The sequence below is a fragment of the Hirundo rustica genome, chromosome 8 (genome assembly GCF_015227805.2).
Source record: "Hirundo rustica isolate bHirRus1 chromosome 8, bHirRus1.pri.v3, whole genome shotgun sequence".
NCBI classification, from domain to species: Eukaryota; Metazoa; Chordata; class Aves; order Passeriformes; family Hirundinidae; genus Hirundo; species Hirundo rustica.
Window position 1 is genome coordinate 20,847,138 of NC_053457.1, and position 19,222 is coordinate 20,866,359.

Consider the following 19,222-nt stretch of genomic DNA (forward strand, 5'->3'; position numbering starts at 1 on the left):
GCTTAATCCCACTCTGAGCCTAACCAGGAAGGGAGGGTGGAGGGACACAGGGCTCTTTTCAGCCTGGCAAGCCGTGCTTGTTTCTGACTTTTCTGCAGAGCCTGTGTACCCTGCTCTCCCTCCTCACCCCTTGCTGCAGTAGGATTAAGTTGGATAATCCCATTCACCCTCCTGTTTGGGATGTGGATTTACCCTGAAGGGTACCCAGGAAGCCTTTGTGGGAGCAGCTTGGGGTATTGGGCCCTGGCATTGGGAATGCAGGACAGGATAGGGACAGGATCAGGGGGAAGCAGTGCTTTGTGTCCTTCCTTTCAGCAGGTGCCTCCGAGTGTCAGTCAGTATTCTGACAGGGATGGTGAATGGTCTAAATAAGTTTGTGTGCCTGCTGATGAAATTGCTCACACAGACAAAAGGCTGCACAAATTCGTAAAATTTCAAAGTGAATGTCTTGAAATAAGGTTATTTTTTTATAGGGCTGTTACACATACCATGATGCTTTCAGTATCTGGAAAATGCTGAAAAATTAAAACTTTAAACCACTTCTTTCCTGCACTGGCCTGTAATACATGCAGCCAAAGGGAAAGGGTCGTTGAGTGTATTCTCTGGCACAATTTGTTAATCTGCACTTCACTAACCATAACTATGCTGTCTGAACATTTTCCTATTCCTGCTTAAGAACAGGAAAAATGATTTTGTCTGTAGTTTTTTCTGTTCTCATGTTTTTCCATCTGCTTAAGACTGCTCTCTCCTGTTTCCTGGATAACTGGAATTACCTGACACGGTGTTCTTGGAGCGCAGATGTCACTGAACAGAAGTAGTTTCAGAAGTCTTTTTCACACAAAAATGTAGTGGATTTGAAATACTACCCTCCAAACCCCTCCCCAAAAAACAAAACAAAAAACACCACCAAAAACAAAGAAAGAAAAAAGAAAGAAAGAAAGAAAGAAAGAAACAAACAAACAAACAAACAAACAAACAAACAAACAAACAACCCCACCCAAAACAACCCAACCCCCCCAAAACCCAAGTAAAATGATCAGGGAGATGGAAGACTTTCTTAAGAAAGAAATTATTATCTTAATAAGTATCAAACTGCTATTTGAAACAATAGCAAGAGAACATTTTATGACCAAAGATAAATACTTTAATGGAATACTCTCTTCAGTGGAGAAAAATTGTTTAGACTTGTAACTACAGTCATGAAATTTTTCTATTGTCTACAACTGCAAATCTTGTGGGTTGTTGCTAAGGATACGTTTACACAGTTTATAACTTTGATTGCATTAAAAACACAAAACTGTAGCAGATGAATTGGAGTCCAAGACTATATCTCAGAGGGTTATTATTTTTATAGATTCTAAGTGTGGCATTTATTGCTGTAGTACATTATTTTAAAGAATTACTTTACAAGTTTGTGGTTGTATGATCCTGCATCTTTGCACCCTCAGAGGATATTGGGAGAAAAAGTCTGTATTTACTATCAAACACTGGATTTCAGAATAACTTCCCTTCAGATGTAAAATACAAAAGTCAGAAATGAAAGAAGAAAGAACATAAGACAGAAATCTATATGTAAAGAAACACATATATGTAAATTCGAATATCATTATACTCCATTGTATTATTTATAAACAATCTTCCCCCTTTTTATATAGTGTTCTAATAGAGAACAAGAAGGTCACTGCATAGAGGAAATTACAATCTAACATATTTTGTGTTTGAAGAAACTTTCTGACTGTTAGTTTACAAATAATATGCATAGATGATAACTGTACAAGATTTTTGGTTTCTGGTTATTAGTGAATTTTACCAACATCTGCAGCATAGCTATTTAACACCTTTCTCTGTATTGTAGCTGTCTGTCTGGGGTTATGTCGTACATTTGAAACAGTGCTGTTTGTTTTGTCACAATGATGTTGAGTCAGGATTATGTTCATGAACAGACAGACGAGTGCAGATTGGTTTGCTATGCGCTGTTTGTAATTTGAAATGACTCTCAAGGTGTATGTTATTTGTATAGCTTTTGCCATAAAATGTTCATATTAGTTAGCAAATAGGAAGACAATACTGATACAGTAGAATCTTCCAGGGAGAAGTTGTTGGTTTTTAAGGTATCTTTTCCTTGAGCATTGTGATTTCTTTCAAGCTTAACCTTTCCTTGAGGTCGGTTAACTTTCATCATTCTGTTCACAGGAGAATTGCTCCTTTTATGAAAAAAACGACTCAAGAGTATCATGAGGCTTCTAAAGAAATTATAGATTTCTATTATTATTCTCATTCCTGGTGGAACTGATACCACCTGAGCCGAAGTGCAGCGTGTAATTTCATTTGTTTTGGGTGGTCAGTGGGGTGTTACTCCAGCCCAGCGGTGACGTGCTGCTCACACACGTGTCTGGAGGCTCCCACCCGCACCCATTCGCTCGTTCTTTTCTTCCTGGGGCATTGGGTGCAGGCTCCTGTCACAAATGTCACCTGACACAGACCTCTGAGCTGGCCCAGAACTGCCTGGCTTTAAGAAAGCTGATACACAAGGATGTCAGAGTAGAAAGAAATGCTGTGATAGAGGAAGGACGTTTTGAGCTTGGTGTAGAATGAGTTCTAAGCCTAAGCCTGGGTGTCTGCTGGAGCTGTGCTGAGGTGCTGTGTTTCAAAATGTCCTTGGGGCATTGGCTGTGAATGAGCAACACTTCAAATCTGTCCAGAAAGTGGTGCTTTCCCAGAAACGGGTGCTCCATCCTGTGGACTCTGCAAGGTACATGACAGGTATACGTGTATACAGATACGATGGTTTTGTCTTAGGCTGGTTTGGGAGCGTTCATGTCTTTAATCCTGAGGAATTTTATTCCCATTGTTCTTTGTGATTAACAGAGGATCTGAAACTGTAGTCATCTTGATGATGGTACAAAAGTGTTGCTGGAAAGACATCATCTGTAAAGTCTGTGATCAGAAGTTAGCTACATTTGTTATTTTGCAGCATTTACTTAGCTGCCTTTTTTTTGTTTGTTTTTAAGGGAAAACCCAATAAAATACCAATGCATGGAGGTATATGACACATAATTAGTGCTGCTTTTGGTTAAAAGCTGAAATTATTGAAATTAGTTGGTTTATCTGTAATTTTGAATAAATCCCTGGAAAGGGACAATCTAGCAGATATTACCTCTAAGACTATACATGTGAATCATTCTTCTATTTCTTTAAAAATAAAATATAATACTAAGAAATAATTGACTTTGGAACAACTTTTCAGAGCATATTTAAATCTATCTATTTGTGGGCTATATGTGGACAATATTTGTACTAGTAATATAAAAGGAATACAGCTGGTAATTCATGTTGACATTCCAAGCAATACAAAGAATTCTTTTACTTCTGTGTTCTTGAACTGCAGTATCTATTAATTAAAGGAACAGTATGGATAGGTCTAATATTCTCATGTATTCTTCAGATTATTCCCTGAGCCAGAGGAATGAAATGAGGAACTAATATACTGATAAAGCTAATTAATTATATCTGCTTGATCAGTGGTTTAGGAAAGGATTGATTACACTTATGCATGGTAAGGTATGTTAACTCAAATGGTAATATATTTTTAGCTTATAGTCTGTATTAGGAGAGCTTGGTAAAATAATAAAAAGCCACGAAACTGTGCAGTGAGGAACTAAATAGGAGAAATGACAGAGCTGTGGTAGCAGGTGTCTGTCAAACTCAGTGCCAGAATTGTGAAGAAGAAACTGAGCCCTAATGCTCTGTCAAGGATATCATTGGAGAGTATCTGAAATGTGCAATGGCAGTAGGTAGAGCAGAATGGAAAACAGAAAAGCTAGTATAAGAACTGTAAAATACATAAAATCGCATTTTGTTTTTCTTCCCATAATTCTTGGCTATTAGAAACAGAAGGAGATTGTCAAGATTTGAAAAATCAGGCATGGTTTGTGGAAGAATAAAATAAAATATTTTTAAAGACAGATTAGATAATACTGTTCCATTCTAATTTTTAGCAGCAGTCTCAGTCCCGATCAAAACAGACTTGGACAGGGAGTCTGACTTGCCTCCCTACTATGGACAATCCTCTTTAATCCCTCTGTCCTCCAGGAGCTTGATAAAATAACCTGCAAGGTGTGGTCTGAGTAGTCCTAAATTGTAGCATCCTGCAGGAAAGCTGCTGTTAGTGTGGCAAAAGACTGGCCATAGTCTGGCCTGAAAACAGTTCCCCTCTTCAAGAATTCAGAGCATATCTGGATTTTATTTCTAAGAATTACAAACAAACATCAAGACTGTAAACTTGAAGTGTGTTTATACTGTATTTGGGGGGAGCATTGTGCTGGAGCTGGTGGGAGCTGAGCAGTCTCTGGAAGAAGATGTAGCAGAGCTACACCATGAAACAAGATATTTCTGGTTATGTCAAGCATCCATTAGAGCAGTGTTCCTGCCTCTGGCAGCTGAGCAGCTCCTCTGCCTGGTGGTAACTCCTCAGTCCCTATCCTGCACCCACTGCAAGCATGGAGGTGCTCTGAAGCACTGAAAACGAGAAGGCCATCATGAAGAAGCTCATAATTTGATAAATATGTACATGATGATACTGTCTGTGTTTAGGTGGTTACAGGTTGTCAATCCAGAGAGAGTCTCTGATGCCCTGAGTCATGTGTTGAAGAGCTTCAATGCCTCTGCATGCAGTTCTGCACAAGTGCTTCCATGTCAGTGTCTGTGGTGTTACTAAGGTAATCTTACATTCCTCCCATTGCTTGCTCTTGGTGAGAGACTTTATAAGGAAGGTGCTAGTAAAAAAGTATTTATTTGCATGCTGAGCACAATTTCTGCATTTTTTGGGGGTAAATCTTTGAAATATGTATTTTTGGCAAAGTTGTTAATTCTATTGGTTTCAGACAGTTGGGTTTCAGGTCTTGAATTCTGTTGCACAAGGGGCTGCTGTGGCATTCCTACCAAGTGCACTTCATCTTTTCCAGCCCAGCTGCCCTGAGCAGCCTCCTCTGAAGCTGTTTCGAGTGTCTGGTTGCTGCAGCCCCAACTGTCTGGCTTGCAGCTGCATCTGACCCTCCTGCTACGGTCCCTTAACTTCTCCTTGCAGCTCGTCTTGTAATTTCTTTACTTTGCTTGTCTTGATGACTCCATTTTTAAGTACTGCAGTTTTCACTGTTTAATATTATCTCAAGCTGTTCTTTTCTGATTTCTGAACTGAATAAAGTTTACATGATTTGGTTTAATATTTTCCTCCGCTATCTTAGAAATAGTGCGTAGACCACCTGACATCACAGCATAAACATGTGAACTGATGAATTAAGCTCTCCACATGCTTATACAAAAGCAAAATTAGGTTGTATTTTCACTCATTTTCACAGAGGCTAGTCTAAAGCAAGAAGAATGAAATGTCCCTCCTGCAGAGAGCATAAATATATGTTGGTAACATGCTGTAAATTAAATATTGTATTTCTTTCAAAAATTGAGAGGACTCCAGTTTGGGCACTTGGAGCAAAATGAGCCCAGACATCTGTTCTGTTTTCTGCCCAGTGTGTACTTGAGCTGGGGCACATGTGGAATTCTGTTAAAATGAGATTATAAATTAATAGCCCTTCACACTTCATTGCTTGAATGAGCCAGAAGTTATTTTCTTCTGGTTTTGAGTCCCAGGTGCAGCACTTTCTGACTAACAAATATGATTCTCTAAAAGGGAAGAAAGACCAGTGAATTGAAACTAAAAGAGAGACATGTAATAGAGAAAAGGAAAGCACATCAACTGACAGGGTGGAGGAACGGGATCCTGTCCAGAAATATGATGTTGGTGAAGAAGTGGTTTGTGATTTGGGCAACAGCTTCCTTTTCTGGTTTTTGCTTCTGGCTTTGCGTAGAAACCTAAACAGATCATTTGCATACGCGTCCCAAACAGATGACCCATTTCTTTGATTTTTGGTACCCAAATTGAGTTGCTACTTGACTGACATTCCATTGCTATTTAGACTGGCCTAGAGTACAAACAAAGGGGAAGATTTCTACTTTCACAAAATCTTAGTGAGATGAAGCTGAATGTTACAGTCCCTCCACCTGGACCAGGATGGGCTTTGTTCTCAGAGGCCAATCCACTACTGCTCTTCAAAGAGGGTTGGTAGATCTCTAGTCTGTCTCACTGTTAATAAAAAGTCTCTCTTATCTATCTTGCTGAAGGTCCCTAAAAATGAGCATAGTTCCAATATTAAAGAAACTGTTACCCCCACCCCTCAAATGACATTCCATAGATGGCTGAGCATGGTAGGGTAGCATGAAAAGCGCTTGGGCAAGGTTCACTAATTCTATAATTTTCTAATTCATAAATTGTCCTGAACGTTAATGAACATTAATGTTAATGTGTAATGGAAAATCATAGGGCTGAAGAAGAAGAGACTCTGGAGATACTTCTAGGCTTGTACTGATTTATATGTGTTATATACATACATACACACATACATACACATACATACACACACACATACACACACACATATATACATATACATATATACACATAATCCAGCTGAAGCCACAACATCTGTGCCTCTGTGCTTTCCTAGCTGGGATAGGGAGGGCAAAATGTGCCAAGAAGATATTCAGATAGCTTGAAACTGTTTTCCATCATGACATCAAGGGTGGTGGGGAGATAATTTTGGATTTTCTCTGACATCTTCATACTTTATCAGTTCTTTGGTGACCTCCAGATAATATCAACTTCTATTTAAACTGTTTAAGAATGGGATTATTTTCAGTAAGAAGGGACAAAATGAATTTATTTCATTGGAGTTTCCTGATGCAATCTTCAAGGAAATGGAAAAAGTCCCTTCAACACTGACAATATATCTTAACCCTAAGCCCTTCCTCAAAACTACAATAGTGGTAATTCAGTCTAACAGTGTTATGTGCATAAAGAAAACCTTTTGTTATATATTCTTTCTGCTCAGCCAAGGGTTAGGAATACAGTACACAGAACACAGAAATTAAACACTGCCAAGTCGGTTCCCACTTTAACCACACCTGCAGTAATGTAGCACAGTAAAAACTGAACTGCCTCCTCTGCTCCTTGAAAAGTAGGAAGACCCCAGCAAATATCTGCATGTCAGGACTTCATCAGAGAACACACACTTGTATGTTTTGTGCATTTATGTATATTTTAAACTTTTGAGAGAACTGTTTTGCTATTATTTCTAGAATCTTTTTCGAAGACTGAAGTATATTCTCCAGTGAATTCCAATGATTTTTGCATACAGATACCTGTTTTCTCTCTATAAACTCTGCCAAATGTCATTTCCAGCTACATCCTTAGTTGTGTGGGGGCCTGTCCTCATCCTTGAGTAACTCTGTCGTTGCAGAGGTGTCCATTGCTCATGGCAGGGTGGAAGAGGCACTGCTGCAATGCGAGTGTCTGTTGCCTCCTTTCTGTTGCAGAAGTGTGATGTTTTCTGCTGCTCTAAAAGAGGGCAGCATGGCATTGCTTTGCTGAAAATCAATTTCCTAGATCTTCCTGTGAACAGGAGATTATCCAGAATTCATTCTAATCTTCAGGAAATGGATGCCACTGTAAGTATTTGATGCCTGGGTAGACTTTTGTCATAGACTTTCTATGCTAAAAATGACTAGATAATGCATGTGTCTGTGACACAAGAGTTATGTTCTGGGAACCTGTTCTGGTCTCTTTTAGATGTAATTTTTTATTGGGAGGCCTTGCTGCATAAAGAGGTATTTTCTGAATTTCCAGCCCTGGCCTTTTGCAGTTTTGGGAATAAGTGGAGATTTTTTAGTGGCATTAAATCTACAACAAAACCTAAGGAAAGCAAGGAACCAAGTCTATGGATTTAGACATAAAACATCCAGCCTGAGTCAGAAGTGGTATTTAAAGGACATAGGATAATAGGAAAATATTATGGTATATCCCAAGGATAGGGGAAAATCTTTCCTGCTTACTCAGTATTGGAATAGCAGTCATTCACTTCCCTTGTTTTTCAGCTCAAAGCTTTCAATGGAGTGGGGAAAGTCCAAATGCAGATTGTCAGAACAAGACAAGATTCCTGTACTGCTGGATCTTGCTTAAAGAGACAGCAAAAGATCTTTGTCTTTTTAATTTTTTTTTTAAGGAAACAGCCTAGTTGTCATAGAATTCTATTTAATTTTATTAGTATTTTTGTTAGGAATTGTCTTTGGTTAAATGTATGTAAGTGTTGATGTCTGTGTAAAAGCTGAAAAGTGAATTTTCCACATTAAATTATTTACCTTCATAATGAAGAAATAAAAGAAAAAATGTGAGTGGAGAGGGAAGAATGAAAAAGGTGTTAATATGTAACATTTCTAGCTCTTGCAGTTTGAACTATGCAAGTTCAGACATCTCAAGTGGAACACCTCAGCATTACAAAGGTACTTTCCTGGTATGTAACAGCTCTTACAATGGAGAATTTATCAATCTGATTCAGGAAAAGATACTGGCTATTCTTGGAAGGCAAGGATAGAAAATTTCAGTTTCGAGTTTTTAAAAAATATGCTCAAATCAAATAAAAAAATATGTTAGAAACGAATCCAGAAATCACTGTTAATTGCAGAATACTTGCTTGATTTAAGAATAGCTATTTTTTTCTGCATATGCTATAAATCCTTGGTGGAATAAAGTAATAAGATTTTTCATGGAAGTGAAGATTGATAGATGTTTGTTTCAAGCAAAGGAGACAAAATGCTGCCTATACCATAATTAAACAGAACTTGTAATTATGCGTTCTGCAACTCAGCTCACTTATTACCCAGGATCTTCCATAACTGCGTGTTGCTATATACAAATGGTAAACTCAGAACCTGACACCTCAGACCTGATTTGCAGGTGAGGATTTCCCATTTACCTGGCAATCTGTCACAGGCAGAACAGGCTTCTGAATTTGCATGTGATGGAAAGTACTGATTTTGTGATGAAAGATTTTAGTCCTGATTTTGTAAAGTAGTCCCCAGAACTCCTGAGGTGAGAGCAAAATTTAATCTGAGTTTGATCTGGGATGAATTTCTAATCACATTAGTTACAAAGGCAGCCTTTTAATTTCACGGTCCCTGGGAAAATGAAACTTGGGTAAGCTGAAAGCATTATGAAAAACCTTCTGCATAAACACCCGATACTGTAGGTCTTGGGATATCTACACTGAGGTGATGGAGCTGTAATTACATTTCTTTCTTGAGAGATGCTTCCAAATTCTAGATGTTTATAACTGAGTTATAGCCTATATGCTGAGGTTTGGTGGATACAGTTATAAATGCCAATCTTATTTGCATATTTGCACAGCAAGAAAGCACGTTTGGAAAGGCCCTAAGTTCCAGTATTCTCATAAATCTGTGGTATGAGGTTGATTATGGCACCTGCACTCTCTTAAACAGTGTTCCTGAATGTAGCACGATGTTCTTCTATATAGTGTTCTCCCTGGCGTAAATGTCAGCACTAAAGGAGCCCATGGCCGTAACTGGTGAGGTGTTTGAAAATGCTCTTATGGGAAGTATCTGCAAAGTGCAGTTGTACTGGCATTCTTGAGAGTGAACTAGTTCAATGTTTTGGGCGATCACAGGCTTTCAGTTTACCAAGTTTATCAACTGAGTCTGCTGTGTGGAGTGAAAAATTACAATGGTGCTTGTGCAGGAGGAAAGGCTTAAAGCAAAGCCTGAGATTTCAACATGCTGTGGGGATTGCTGAAAACATGTAAACCTGTGAGAGCAGTTTGTTGCACAACTCTGGCAGCTCCAGAGAGGGTTTGGATGAGTGACTCAGTACTCTGCTGTCTATGTTTTAAAGCAGAACCTCCCTTCTGATATTGTTTAGCAAGTGGGGAAAAAAATCTTTCATTATTGCATTTCAGGGGTAGGGCAAGGCACTAGTAGAGACTGCACCTTGGTAATATCACCTTAATATTCGGGAGTTGCTCAGAAACAACCTAGGTAGACCTGTGGCTTTAAGTGTAGGTGGGAACTCGTTTGTATGGGGCTGTCATTAGGCTGTCAAAGCCAACATTGACATAGCAAACCCAACAGAATATAGTAGGAGACTTCATGAGAAATGTAGTGCAAAAAGGTTTACTTAAGGGTATCAAAACAGAATTACTATGATAAACTCTTTCCAGATAAACCATTTTGGGGTTTTTTTGCCCTGATAATTTTTTCCCCTAGGAGAACAAGCAGGATACTGGCTAGAGGGGAAAGAGCCTTGCATTAAGTTAGTGGAGGTGTTTGGTGCAGAGGGCAGGGAAGCACACCCAAGCATGGCTGCAGATTGCTCCTGGTACCCCCGTCATGAGATGTCCCAGCAGAATGGGGAATAGTGTGTTTTAGCTCAAAGAGCGCTTACAGCCTTGTAGTCTCAAAATCTTGTGGAAAATAGGAATATCAAGTGTTGAACAAGAACGGGAAAGGCAAAGAGCTTTTGCTGGTAGTCAGACAATTAACTCCTGCCTAACGAAACCTCATGAAGAAACTCTCATAAAGGCAGAGACCTAGCCCTGACCACAGAGTAGAAACACAGGATTTCACCTTGTCTGGCAATTATTCATTTTCTGCTTATCTATGCTTAGTGTTTTGGTCCTTTGGGAATTACCTGCTGTATGAACATCCTTGAACAGGCCACTTGATCTGTCCTAGGTGGATCAATGTAGACTGTCTCCAGTTAGTGCTGGAAACTCATGCGGCTTTTGCAATACCAAATAATACGATGTAAGAGTAACAGGTTTTAGATTGGAAGTTGGTACTGAGGATGTGACATCCACACCGTGAATTTAAGGAATTTTAATGCTTTGGACGACAGAATTCATATGGCAAAACACTTTTGTTATTCCAATAATTTGAGAATTCAAAGCTTGAATGGTCGCATCAGTAGAAGTGCAACTCTTGGCCTCAGTTCAACATATTTGTTTGCCCCAGTATTGTCATAGATCAGATTCACGTATGTCAAAAACAGAAAATGTATCCTTGGTTGACTTTACATTAATTCTCTACATTTTCTCTCAAAATTATGTCCCATTAGACTAAAGTGCTTCGCAAGAAAGTACTTTGATTTTTTTTTTTACTCATCTAGTTAATAATTAAATTAAAACCTGAAGAATATTTACCTATACTCTCAACAAATTCCTATCAATAGGAATAGGAATTTATTTGGTAAAAATGCCTTCAAGTTTATCCAGTTTCTTACCAATAGAGTGGAATTCAGGAAACAATTTCTAAATAAATGTTTTCCCAGTTAGTTGGGGATGGGAAAGCTACATGGAATAATAACAATTAGGTGAAGAACAGCAACACACTATATTAAACTGAAGTCTTCTTGGTTTCATTGGCTCATAGAGAAAACTCTCTAATATTGTTTCTGTGTAATACTACAAGAGAAATAATATATTTGAACATTAAGGATATCCTTTGAAATGAACTTGATTTGTCACAAGTTATATGAAGGTATTTCTCGACTGTTATATCCGTATTTGCTTATTCAGTCCTGTATTTACATTCAATTTAAATTACTTTCAACATCGTACTCTGTTAAACTGATCACTTAAATGAATCCCCAAGTAGCAGATGAACCAATTCTGAAAATTTGACCTCAAATACAATACAAGCAAAGAGCCTTTGTGTTCTGGAATCAGTTGAACTTGTACTTTTACTAATATTATGGTTGTCCCTTTCTGTTCTGAGGAAGAATAACAGCCAGCATCTAGTGCAGAAGAGACTTTCCTGTCAGCTGATCTGAACCACAGCTCTTGTAAACATTCCAGGATCCTAATCCTGGGGAAGTTCCACCCCCATCAATTAATGTCAAAGTTCACGTGAGCAGGAGGTCTCAATTCTTATTTTTCCTGATTTATTAACAGAGCAACTGTCAGAGTAGAAGTGTATTTGTCATTCAGTGGGGAAATGGAAAATAATGAGACACTTACTGTTGGTGCATTGTTTTGAATCTGCTCAGCTCAGAATTTGATGCTTTCTGAAAAGAGAGAGAACAGGTATTATAGTTTAAATGAAGATCATTTTAGTCAAGAGCAATTCAAGAAGTGAAATACATGATGTTTTAAAAAGTGAATGAAAGGGAGACCTGTAAAAACAGTTTTTAGTTTTGTAGCTACATGCTTGTCTCCTCTTGGTTAATGCTTAACTTTTTGTTGTTGGCCTGTTGTAACATTTCTAGAAAGCTGGTAGCACACTACATTGTTAAACTGGAATTTTACCAGGCATGTGGCAGATTAAATTAGGCTGGTTAATGAATCATTCAAGAAGTGATAAGCAAGCCGTTTAATATGGTCTCTTCACCACAGAATTTCTTTGTGTTTTTTTCACTCAAATCAGCAGATTAGTACAATGGCTGAGTGGAAGATACTTTAACAATGGCTGGGATATTATTAACCTCATGTTTGGTCTGTTCTTGTTCTAAAGCTCTTTTCAACACATGAAAAGCTGGTGATGAAAAAGAAATAGAATTTGTACTATGCTACCTTGGCACATAAAGTGCCCATTCTAGTGCTGAACAAGCTAATGCAGGTACTGGAAAGAGTTTTACCAAATTATTTCAATAGTTTGTGTAGCTCTCTATATGTTTTACCTCTAGGTGAACAAGGAGTTAATGCAATACTTTTCAGTACTTTTGATGTTCAAGCTAGTGTGCATCTTGCAAGCAAACCTCTCAAGTCAGAGTCTTAAGTTAGTCTAAATAAAACCTTTTTTTATCTATGGGTTTTTCTTTAGTGCAAAATTCCCAGTAAAGTCTCTGGATTGTACTAAGACAAAGTGTGAGATCTCATATTTTCAGTCCAGAAACCTTCTAATGCTAAAATGCCCCCTTTTTCAGCACAGATTTCAGCAGAGGATGGGTAAGGCTGAAAACATATCCATTTAGTAGATGCAATTCTAACCCTTCATCTATTTTTATGTCGGGAAGAGGAAATTAATTTGTGTATTTCCTGACACTTCCTAGGCATGCCTATAGCAGATGTGAAATCTCTGAAATACTTTCCAGTGAACTCAGTGATATTGAGTTTGACTGATGTATGTAGTATGTGTGATGTTTGTATGTAGTATGTATCAGTCATATGTAATATGACTGATGTTTACTCAGATCTATCATTTTTTTTTTTTTTCCTGAATAATGTCCCAGCCATCAGCCCCAAACCAAACTATTTTGCCTTTTCTCTCACCATCTCATCAGCTTGATAGATGGGTTTGTATCAGGCATACAAATGGAGACACTAATAAGTGTATGAGAACACATTCTCTGAGAAAACGTATTTCCTCAGTCTATGTTTAAATTCCAGTGAATCTCTGCATTTCTTTGATGTATTTGTTGTGAAAATATGCCATTTCAGACAGTAGAGATGCCCCTATATTTAATACTTAGCCTGTAATTACACTGTAACAAAAAGCAGCTGCATATCTGCATGTAGTGGGTATGGTAATTAGCAGGTGATCCAGCAGATCTAGAAATCAGCAAATTCCTGAGGAAATTTGAGACAGTATTGAGCTGTGTGATTGGCATACAGACCCACCCGGGCTCGCCTGGCTCCATCAGCTGCAGTGGAGACTCACCAAATTGCCTCTGCAGATGACTGACCAGCAGGAGCAGGGCTGCTCCCCCACCGCCTCTGGCACTTTTTAAAGGAGAGGCGGAGGTAGCTATGCTTTTTTGTTGCAAGGGTTTGATCTTGTTCACTGTCTTTCCTTTGTAAAATAGGGTGTTTAAACCTTTACGTGCACGTATGAAGATTGCCGGGGGATAACGGCTTGGTGATTTCAGAGAAATAGCTTGTGTAACTTTCAGTCCTTCCAAGGTGCTGCTGGCTGGAACACGCTGCCTAAGCACAGCTGCCTTTCCACGCAGGCAGGTCCTGTGTGTAGGGGTCCATCAGGCACTTCTGAAACTTGCAGTGGAATTTGGTAGAGCAGGAAGCTATGGATCTAAGCAATTCCTTTATTGGGGAATGTTCTGTTGAGAGAGTTTTAACCTATTTCTCTTGCCCCGGGACAATCTTCAATGAGGGGATCAAGTTATGTGTCTCACACATTGGTTTGAAATTATTGATACCTAAGGGTCCAGCTGAAAGGTTTGTTTTTTTTTTTTCCCTTCTTCAGTAAAATGCACTATAGATTGAAAAGAGCAGCTGCTGCTGCTCTTTAACAGCAGAATTCTGATCCTAGGAAAGAGTACAAAAATATCTTGCCAACTCAACACTTTTGAAATTACATGGCAGCTTTTGTGGGAAGATGAGTAATGCTTCCAGGTTTTAGTTAACCACTGCTTCTGTTGTTGCTTATGATATACATTATTTGTGATTCATATTGGCATGAATGGAATAAGTTGCAAATGAATATGTGCGATAAAGAAGAAGTTAAAATCGTTTCTTTCCTGGAGGGATTTGACTGGTCAAATATACAATGAGGAAGTAAAGGGACAGATTGTTGTTTAGTTTTTGGGGCTTTGGGTTTTTTTTTTTTTTTGGGGGGGAGGTGTGTTTGGTTTGTTGTTTTGCTTGTTTGTTCTGGTTTCTATGTTTACAGTTTTATGTTAGAGCATAATTTAGAAAGCATATAAAAAATTTGTTCTCTTCTAGCCTGCTATTGATCTCCTCATTTCTACTGCCTGCTTCATTCACCCAACATCAACTTTCTCAGTAGCTCAGAATCACCAAAATTCCTAGTTTGCAGATCAAGCACCCAGGAGTGAGAGAAACGCTGTAGCAGTGCAAGTGTTTGAGGTGTGTCTTTTGCTCCTTTACTTGCAGAAGCACGTCTTGGACCTGAGCCTCTCCTGCTGTAGCTGTTTGCCACCGTGGCTGCTGGCAAAGGAGACACCTTGCATCAAAGGCAAAGCCAAGGTACCATCGGTACAATCTGGAGCTGCGGGTGCCCGAGTGCGTTTTGTGAATTTTCACCTGGAGAACTTCAGACTGGCTCATGCCCCTGGCTGTGCAGTGCCTGCAGAGTGATCTGGCATGTCTGAGGTACTCTGCCTCTGTGCATGCGCTTGCAAGGGAGCAGTGTGGATGTGGGTGGCTCTTACGCCTTGGCTGGGTGGGATTTAGGGCATTTTGCATTCCTGGGGGTTCCTGGTAGGTGGATAAGGGATAGTGAGTGAGTGGTAGAAAGCCAAAGGGAAAGGGGCAAAGCGTTGCAACACAATATGTAGCATATATGACACCCTTATCTGCCCCAGGCATAGCACTTCTCTAAGAAAGGCTCCTAAGCCATGAACATTGCTGTCTGCAGTCATGGGACTTGATGTGTTTTGGATTCTGTGTTTGCCTTGGAGGTTTTTTGCTATGCTTTTATGGTTGCTGAGGTTGTGCAGAGGAATGGTTTCAATGGAGTTGTCACTAAAAATGTTTTTGGATGTTTTTGGGGAAGGTTGTTGATAGAGTTGAATGCATGATACAGCGTTTTTAACTCTATTTTGAAGTTCATTGAAGTACATCTTTCCTCTTCCTTACTTTCCAGCCCTTTCTGGTAGGCAAGCACTTGGATGAGGTGATTATGGCTGCAGGTGCAAAGAATACAGTGAATAATCCAAGACAGCTGTGAAGGATCAGTAGGAGCTGTAAAATGTCAGATTTTGATGTGAATAAGGGTGGGGGGATTCCTTTGACATTTTGATTAACAAACATAGTGCATTGCTAGCTAAATTGTTGCTATCTAGGCAGTACAACTGCGTGTAAGGTGACAGTCGTGTCATTACCTTATAAAAATGCAGAATTATGTTCTGGAACATTGCCAGTTCTGAGCATGGACAGCTTTGGAGATGTTTGTTGCTTCTTGTGCATGTATACATATATTTGAATGGAATAATGTATAATGAATTTGACTTCCTCCTGATTTTCTTCAATGATTTTTCTTTAGCGGGAGGAAGTAAAGATAGATTTACCCGGCAAAAAGAAATTCCATTTTGTTGTGATAAAGTAAATGCACAATACAGAAGCTCTGTATTCAGTTTGTTAAGACTAGTTAATGAAAATTGTTCTTAGGAAAAGAGACCTTGTAGGAGAATAGGAGGAATGTACAGCTACATTTATGACTTTTGCGAGACTGAGATTTGAAGTATAAATAAAAACTGTTTACATTTAGGCAGTCAGTGTAAGTAAAAATCTGAAAAAATCATAGAATTGTAGTAAGCCATATCAATGATAGCCCTTATTAACTGGCATGGAAGCTTATCTGTAATTACGCTGGCATTTCTTAGTAAAAAAATGTAATGGCATTTCTTAGTAAAAGTGTCCTTATAGAATATAAAAAACATCTCTGGGGAATAAAAGTAAGATTTCAGCATTGGCCTTCAGAGACACAACCTGAGATACAGACTTTTGTCAGTGATATCTGGCAAAACCTGCCAGTGTCTCAGACTGAGAAAATAATGGAATAAAAGCATAGTAGATTTTTTTTTTTTTCCTTTAATAGAGGAGACCTATGCCCCGAGGGGCTGGGGGAGAAGTGGAGAGAAGGTAAATAATATGTGAGACACTTAAAATTAAAGGTCAGTTCAGAAAGAATGACATAACAGAGAGCTGTTTCTACTGCGAATGGAGAATTTCTATTTTTAAGGGCATTGGCCATTTTAAAGTGTGTAAAACTGACATCTAGTGGTAGCAACAGCACTTTGTGTGCAACGTGGCTTTAGTGAGACCAGTTTGCAGAGCAGATTAATAGATTGTAACTATATTGCACACTAAAACTGCAATTCTCTGTTCTTTAGCTGGGTGTTACAGAGCATTTCGAACTAAGACTTGCTTCTTTTAGTAATATCTCACTTATATAATGCCAGGTTGTGGGTCATCTTCCTGAATGCATGGCCTCGTGCTAGAGAACTGATGAACAATTTCATTAGAGGAGAAAAGGTCGAAAGGGGCATGAGGGTTAAAAAAAGGTGAGGGTAAAGAGTTACAGAACTTCAGGGTCAGTTGGGAAACTGCTTGGCAGCTCCCAATCTCAGACCTCTTATGAATGAACAGAAGTCAGGCCTCAGCTGTGATGTGTTTCTCTAAGTGTGGCATTACTCACGAGCGTAAGCTCCTCTGGGAGAGGAAGCAGGACTTTATGGCCAAAACTGAGATCTCTCATGAATTCAGACAAGATATGTGGGCTCTGAATTGATAAAGTATGCAGGCATGTGCTTAAATAGTTCCCATCTTCATTTGCTGAATCATGGTTAATATAATAATTTCTAATTCACATTTTTGTTCAAAGGTCATTTAAAAAATATTGTTCTGTGTTGTCTAGCTTATGTTTTTAGTGCCTTTGAAGAAAAAATCCCTTGCTAAAACTCTGCATGACGCTTGCCCCACTGAGACTTTAATTTATCTTTGCCTTCAGTACCATTATATGCATAATTTATGAATTGCTAATAACAAGCAAAGATATGCAAAAAATATCAATTGTTTTTTAAAACATGGCTTAGGGGCACCATGCCTACAGTCAAAGGGTACAATTTAAAATGAACATGGAAAAATATAAAAGCATCATTCAAATCTATCTTCCAGATAATAAAATGAAAGGGATCAGAAATAGAAGACTGTGTGAAGACAAAGGCAAATTTGAAGGAAGAAGGAAAGCAAGCGTGCTTCAGTGAAACTGTAATTTAGCACTGTGGGGGGAAAAAAACCATAGGTTATTTTTTCGGGGTTATCAGTTTGTGGCAAGAATTGTCAAACTATATTGGTCAATTTGTGATTGTGAGTGTTTATTTTACAGTCTTCTCAATTCATAATAACTGTTGCAAATATTTCAGAGGTAAATAATGTCGGTAGCATAATTCTAATTCAGCATAGCTCAGTGCAGTTTCAAGGCTGTGGTGAATCATATGCTGCCTCTATCATTCCATTTCTGTTACTTTCAAAACATGGTGAATCATATTTGTTGAACACAAATGTTGACATTCTGCAATGAGGCTTGAGTCACAGTTATAGAAGTGGCATAAGAAACAGCAGCTGTCATTTCAGATAGGCCAGCCTGGTGCTTGAGTGGGAAAGCAGAGCCGAGCAGCAATCCTGTTTGCTGCACAGCAGCTCTCTAAGGAGGAGATTAGCTGTTAACAGTTGTGCCAGCCAGAGCTGGGAGATGCAATCTTGTCTGTCCTGAACCTGGTAATCCAGTACAGGTGCTTAACAGTTCTAATAAGCTTTTGACCTTTCGGGTCTGAGTGGGAGCGGTTGCAATGACATGAGGCCAGTTTCTGTATGCAGAGCCACTCTGACTCTGTCTGCACTCCTCGGGGCTTCTTCTTACCTCTTGGACACTGACGCCTTTCCAAAGTTGTGGAAGCATAAGGATAAGTCCTGCTAGTAGCAGCAGAATTGTTAATATACATGAGATCTCTAAGATTTCAGAGCAGCTGTCTCTGCATTTGGTTTATATAAAACCTTGCATAGTGAAAGTACTTGTGTTGCTGGCAGTGGTGGTAGCAAGTGAATATATTCAGGATGTGCTTGTTGTAAATCCACTGCTGTGGATTTGTCATTCATCATGGAATTCTGCCATTATTTTGTCCTCAGGCATGCTTTTAGTTAAAAAAAAAAGCCCATCTAATATTGGGTTACAAAGAGCTGTGTTCAACAGGTAGTGGGAGTTTGGGATCTAGATGTTTCCCTTGTTGGAAGAAACAGTAGAGTACTTTACATTCTTTAGGGCAGCTGGAATGACTTTATTACACTGATGGAGATCTGTCTATTGTATTGCTGCTCTAACACTTCAAATTAAAACCAAGGGGCTTTGGAATTATTTGATAAAGTTTAATATGCATTGAGCTGTATGGTTCCAAGGATTCTCTGCTACCTCACCTACCACATTTTTTTAGCTGTTGAGATACTAGAAACCTGGTTTTTTCCTCAGCTGAAAGATGTTTTCTTTCAGCAGTAGCTCAGTGAACCCCTGTGGTTTGCATTGTTCTGAGAAAACTGCCTATTGCAATAGTACTGTCTCACGTTGAAAGCTCAGCGAAACATTAAACTAGTTGACCCTTTACTCTTTATTTGTGCTGAAGGTGAGTTCACCTGTGATTTATTTAGGATCTAGGGTTTCCAACCTATTGTATACCCCAGGAATTGTTTGCTCATACTTGACTGTCCAAGACTTTTTGAACCTGTTTAATTCAATCTCAATGTGGAATGAATGGTGGCCTCCTTGCAAGTGGGCTGCAGAAATAGCCTTGTTCTAAGACAGCAAGTTTGATTTGCAGTATGAATCTGTTTATATAGTGCATACATTGAGA

General features: G+C 38.9%; 2 protein-coding genes across 5 annotated transcripts in view; one reads left to right on the forward strand and one right to left on the reverse strand.

The window, feature by feature from the left end:
* BLNK (B cell linker) overlaps window positions 1-19,222 on the reverse strand; it is a 94,888-nt gene that overhangs the window by 51,402 nt on the left and 24,264 nt on the right. For both annotated transcript variants that reach the window (XM_040071193.2, XM_040071194.2), the window contains one exon: window positions 11,919-11,965. In XM_040071193.2, coding sequence (XP_039927127.1) covers window positions 11,919-11,965 — 47 coding nt within the window. The remainder of the gene's footprint in view (window positions 1-11,918; window positions 11,966-19,222) is intronic.
* The window catches only part of DNTT (DNA nucleotidylexotransferase), a 134,269-nt gene continuing 128,549 nt past the window's right edge, over window positions 13,503-19,222 (forward strand). The window contains exons 1-2 of one of the 3 annotated variants that reach the window (XM_040071201.1): window positions 13,503-13,640; window positions 14,751-14,969. In XM_040071201.1, the coding sequence (XP_039927135.1) occupies window positions 14,961-14,969 (9 nt within the window). In that variant the 5' untranslated portion in view covers window positions 13,503-13,640; window positions 14,751-14,960. Of the gene's footprint in view, window positions 13,641-13,670; window positions 14,073-14,750; window positions 14,970-19,222 lie in introns of those variants that run through there. The other 2 variants (XM_040071202.1, XM_040071200.1) reach the window with 2 other exon arrangements.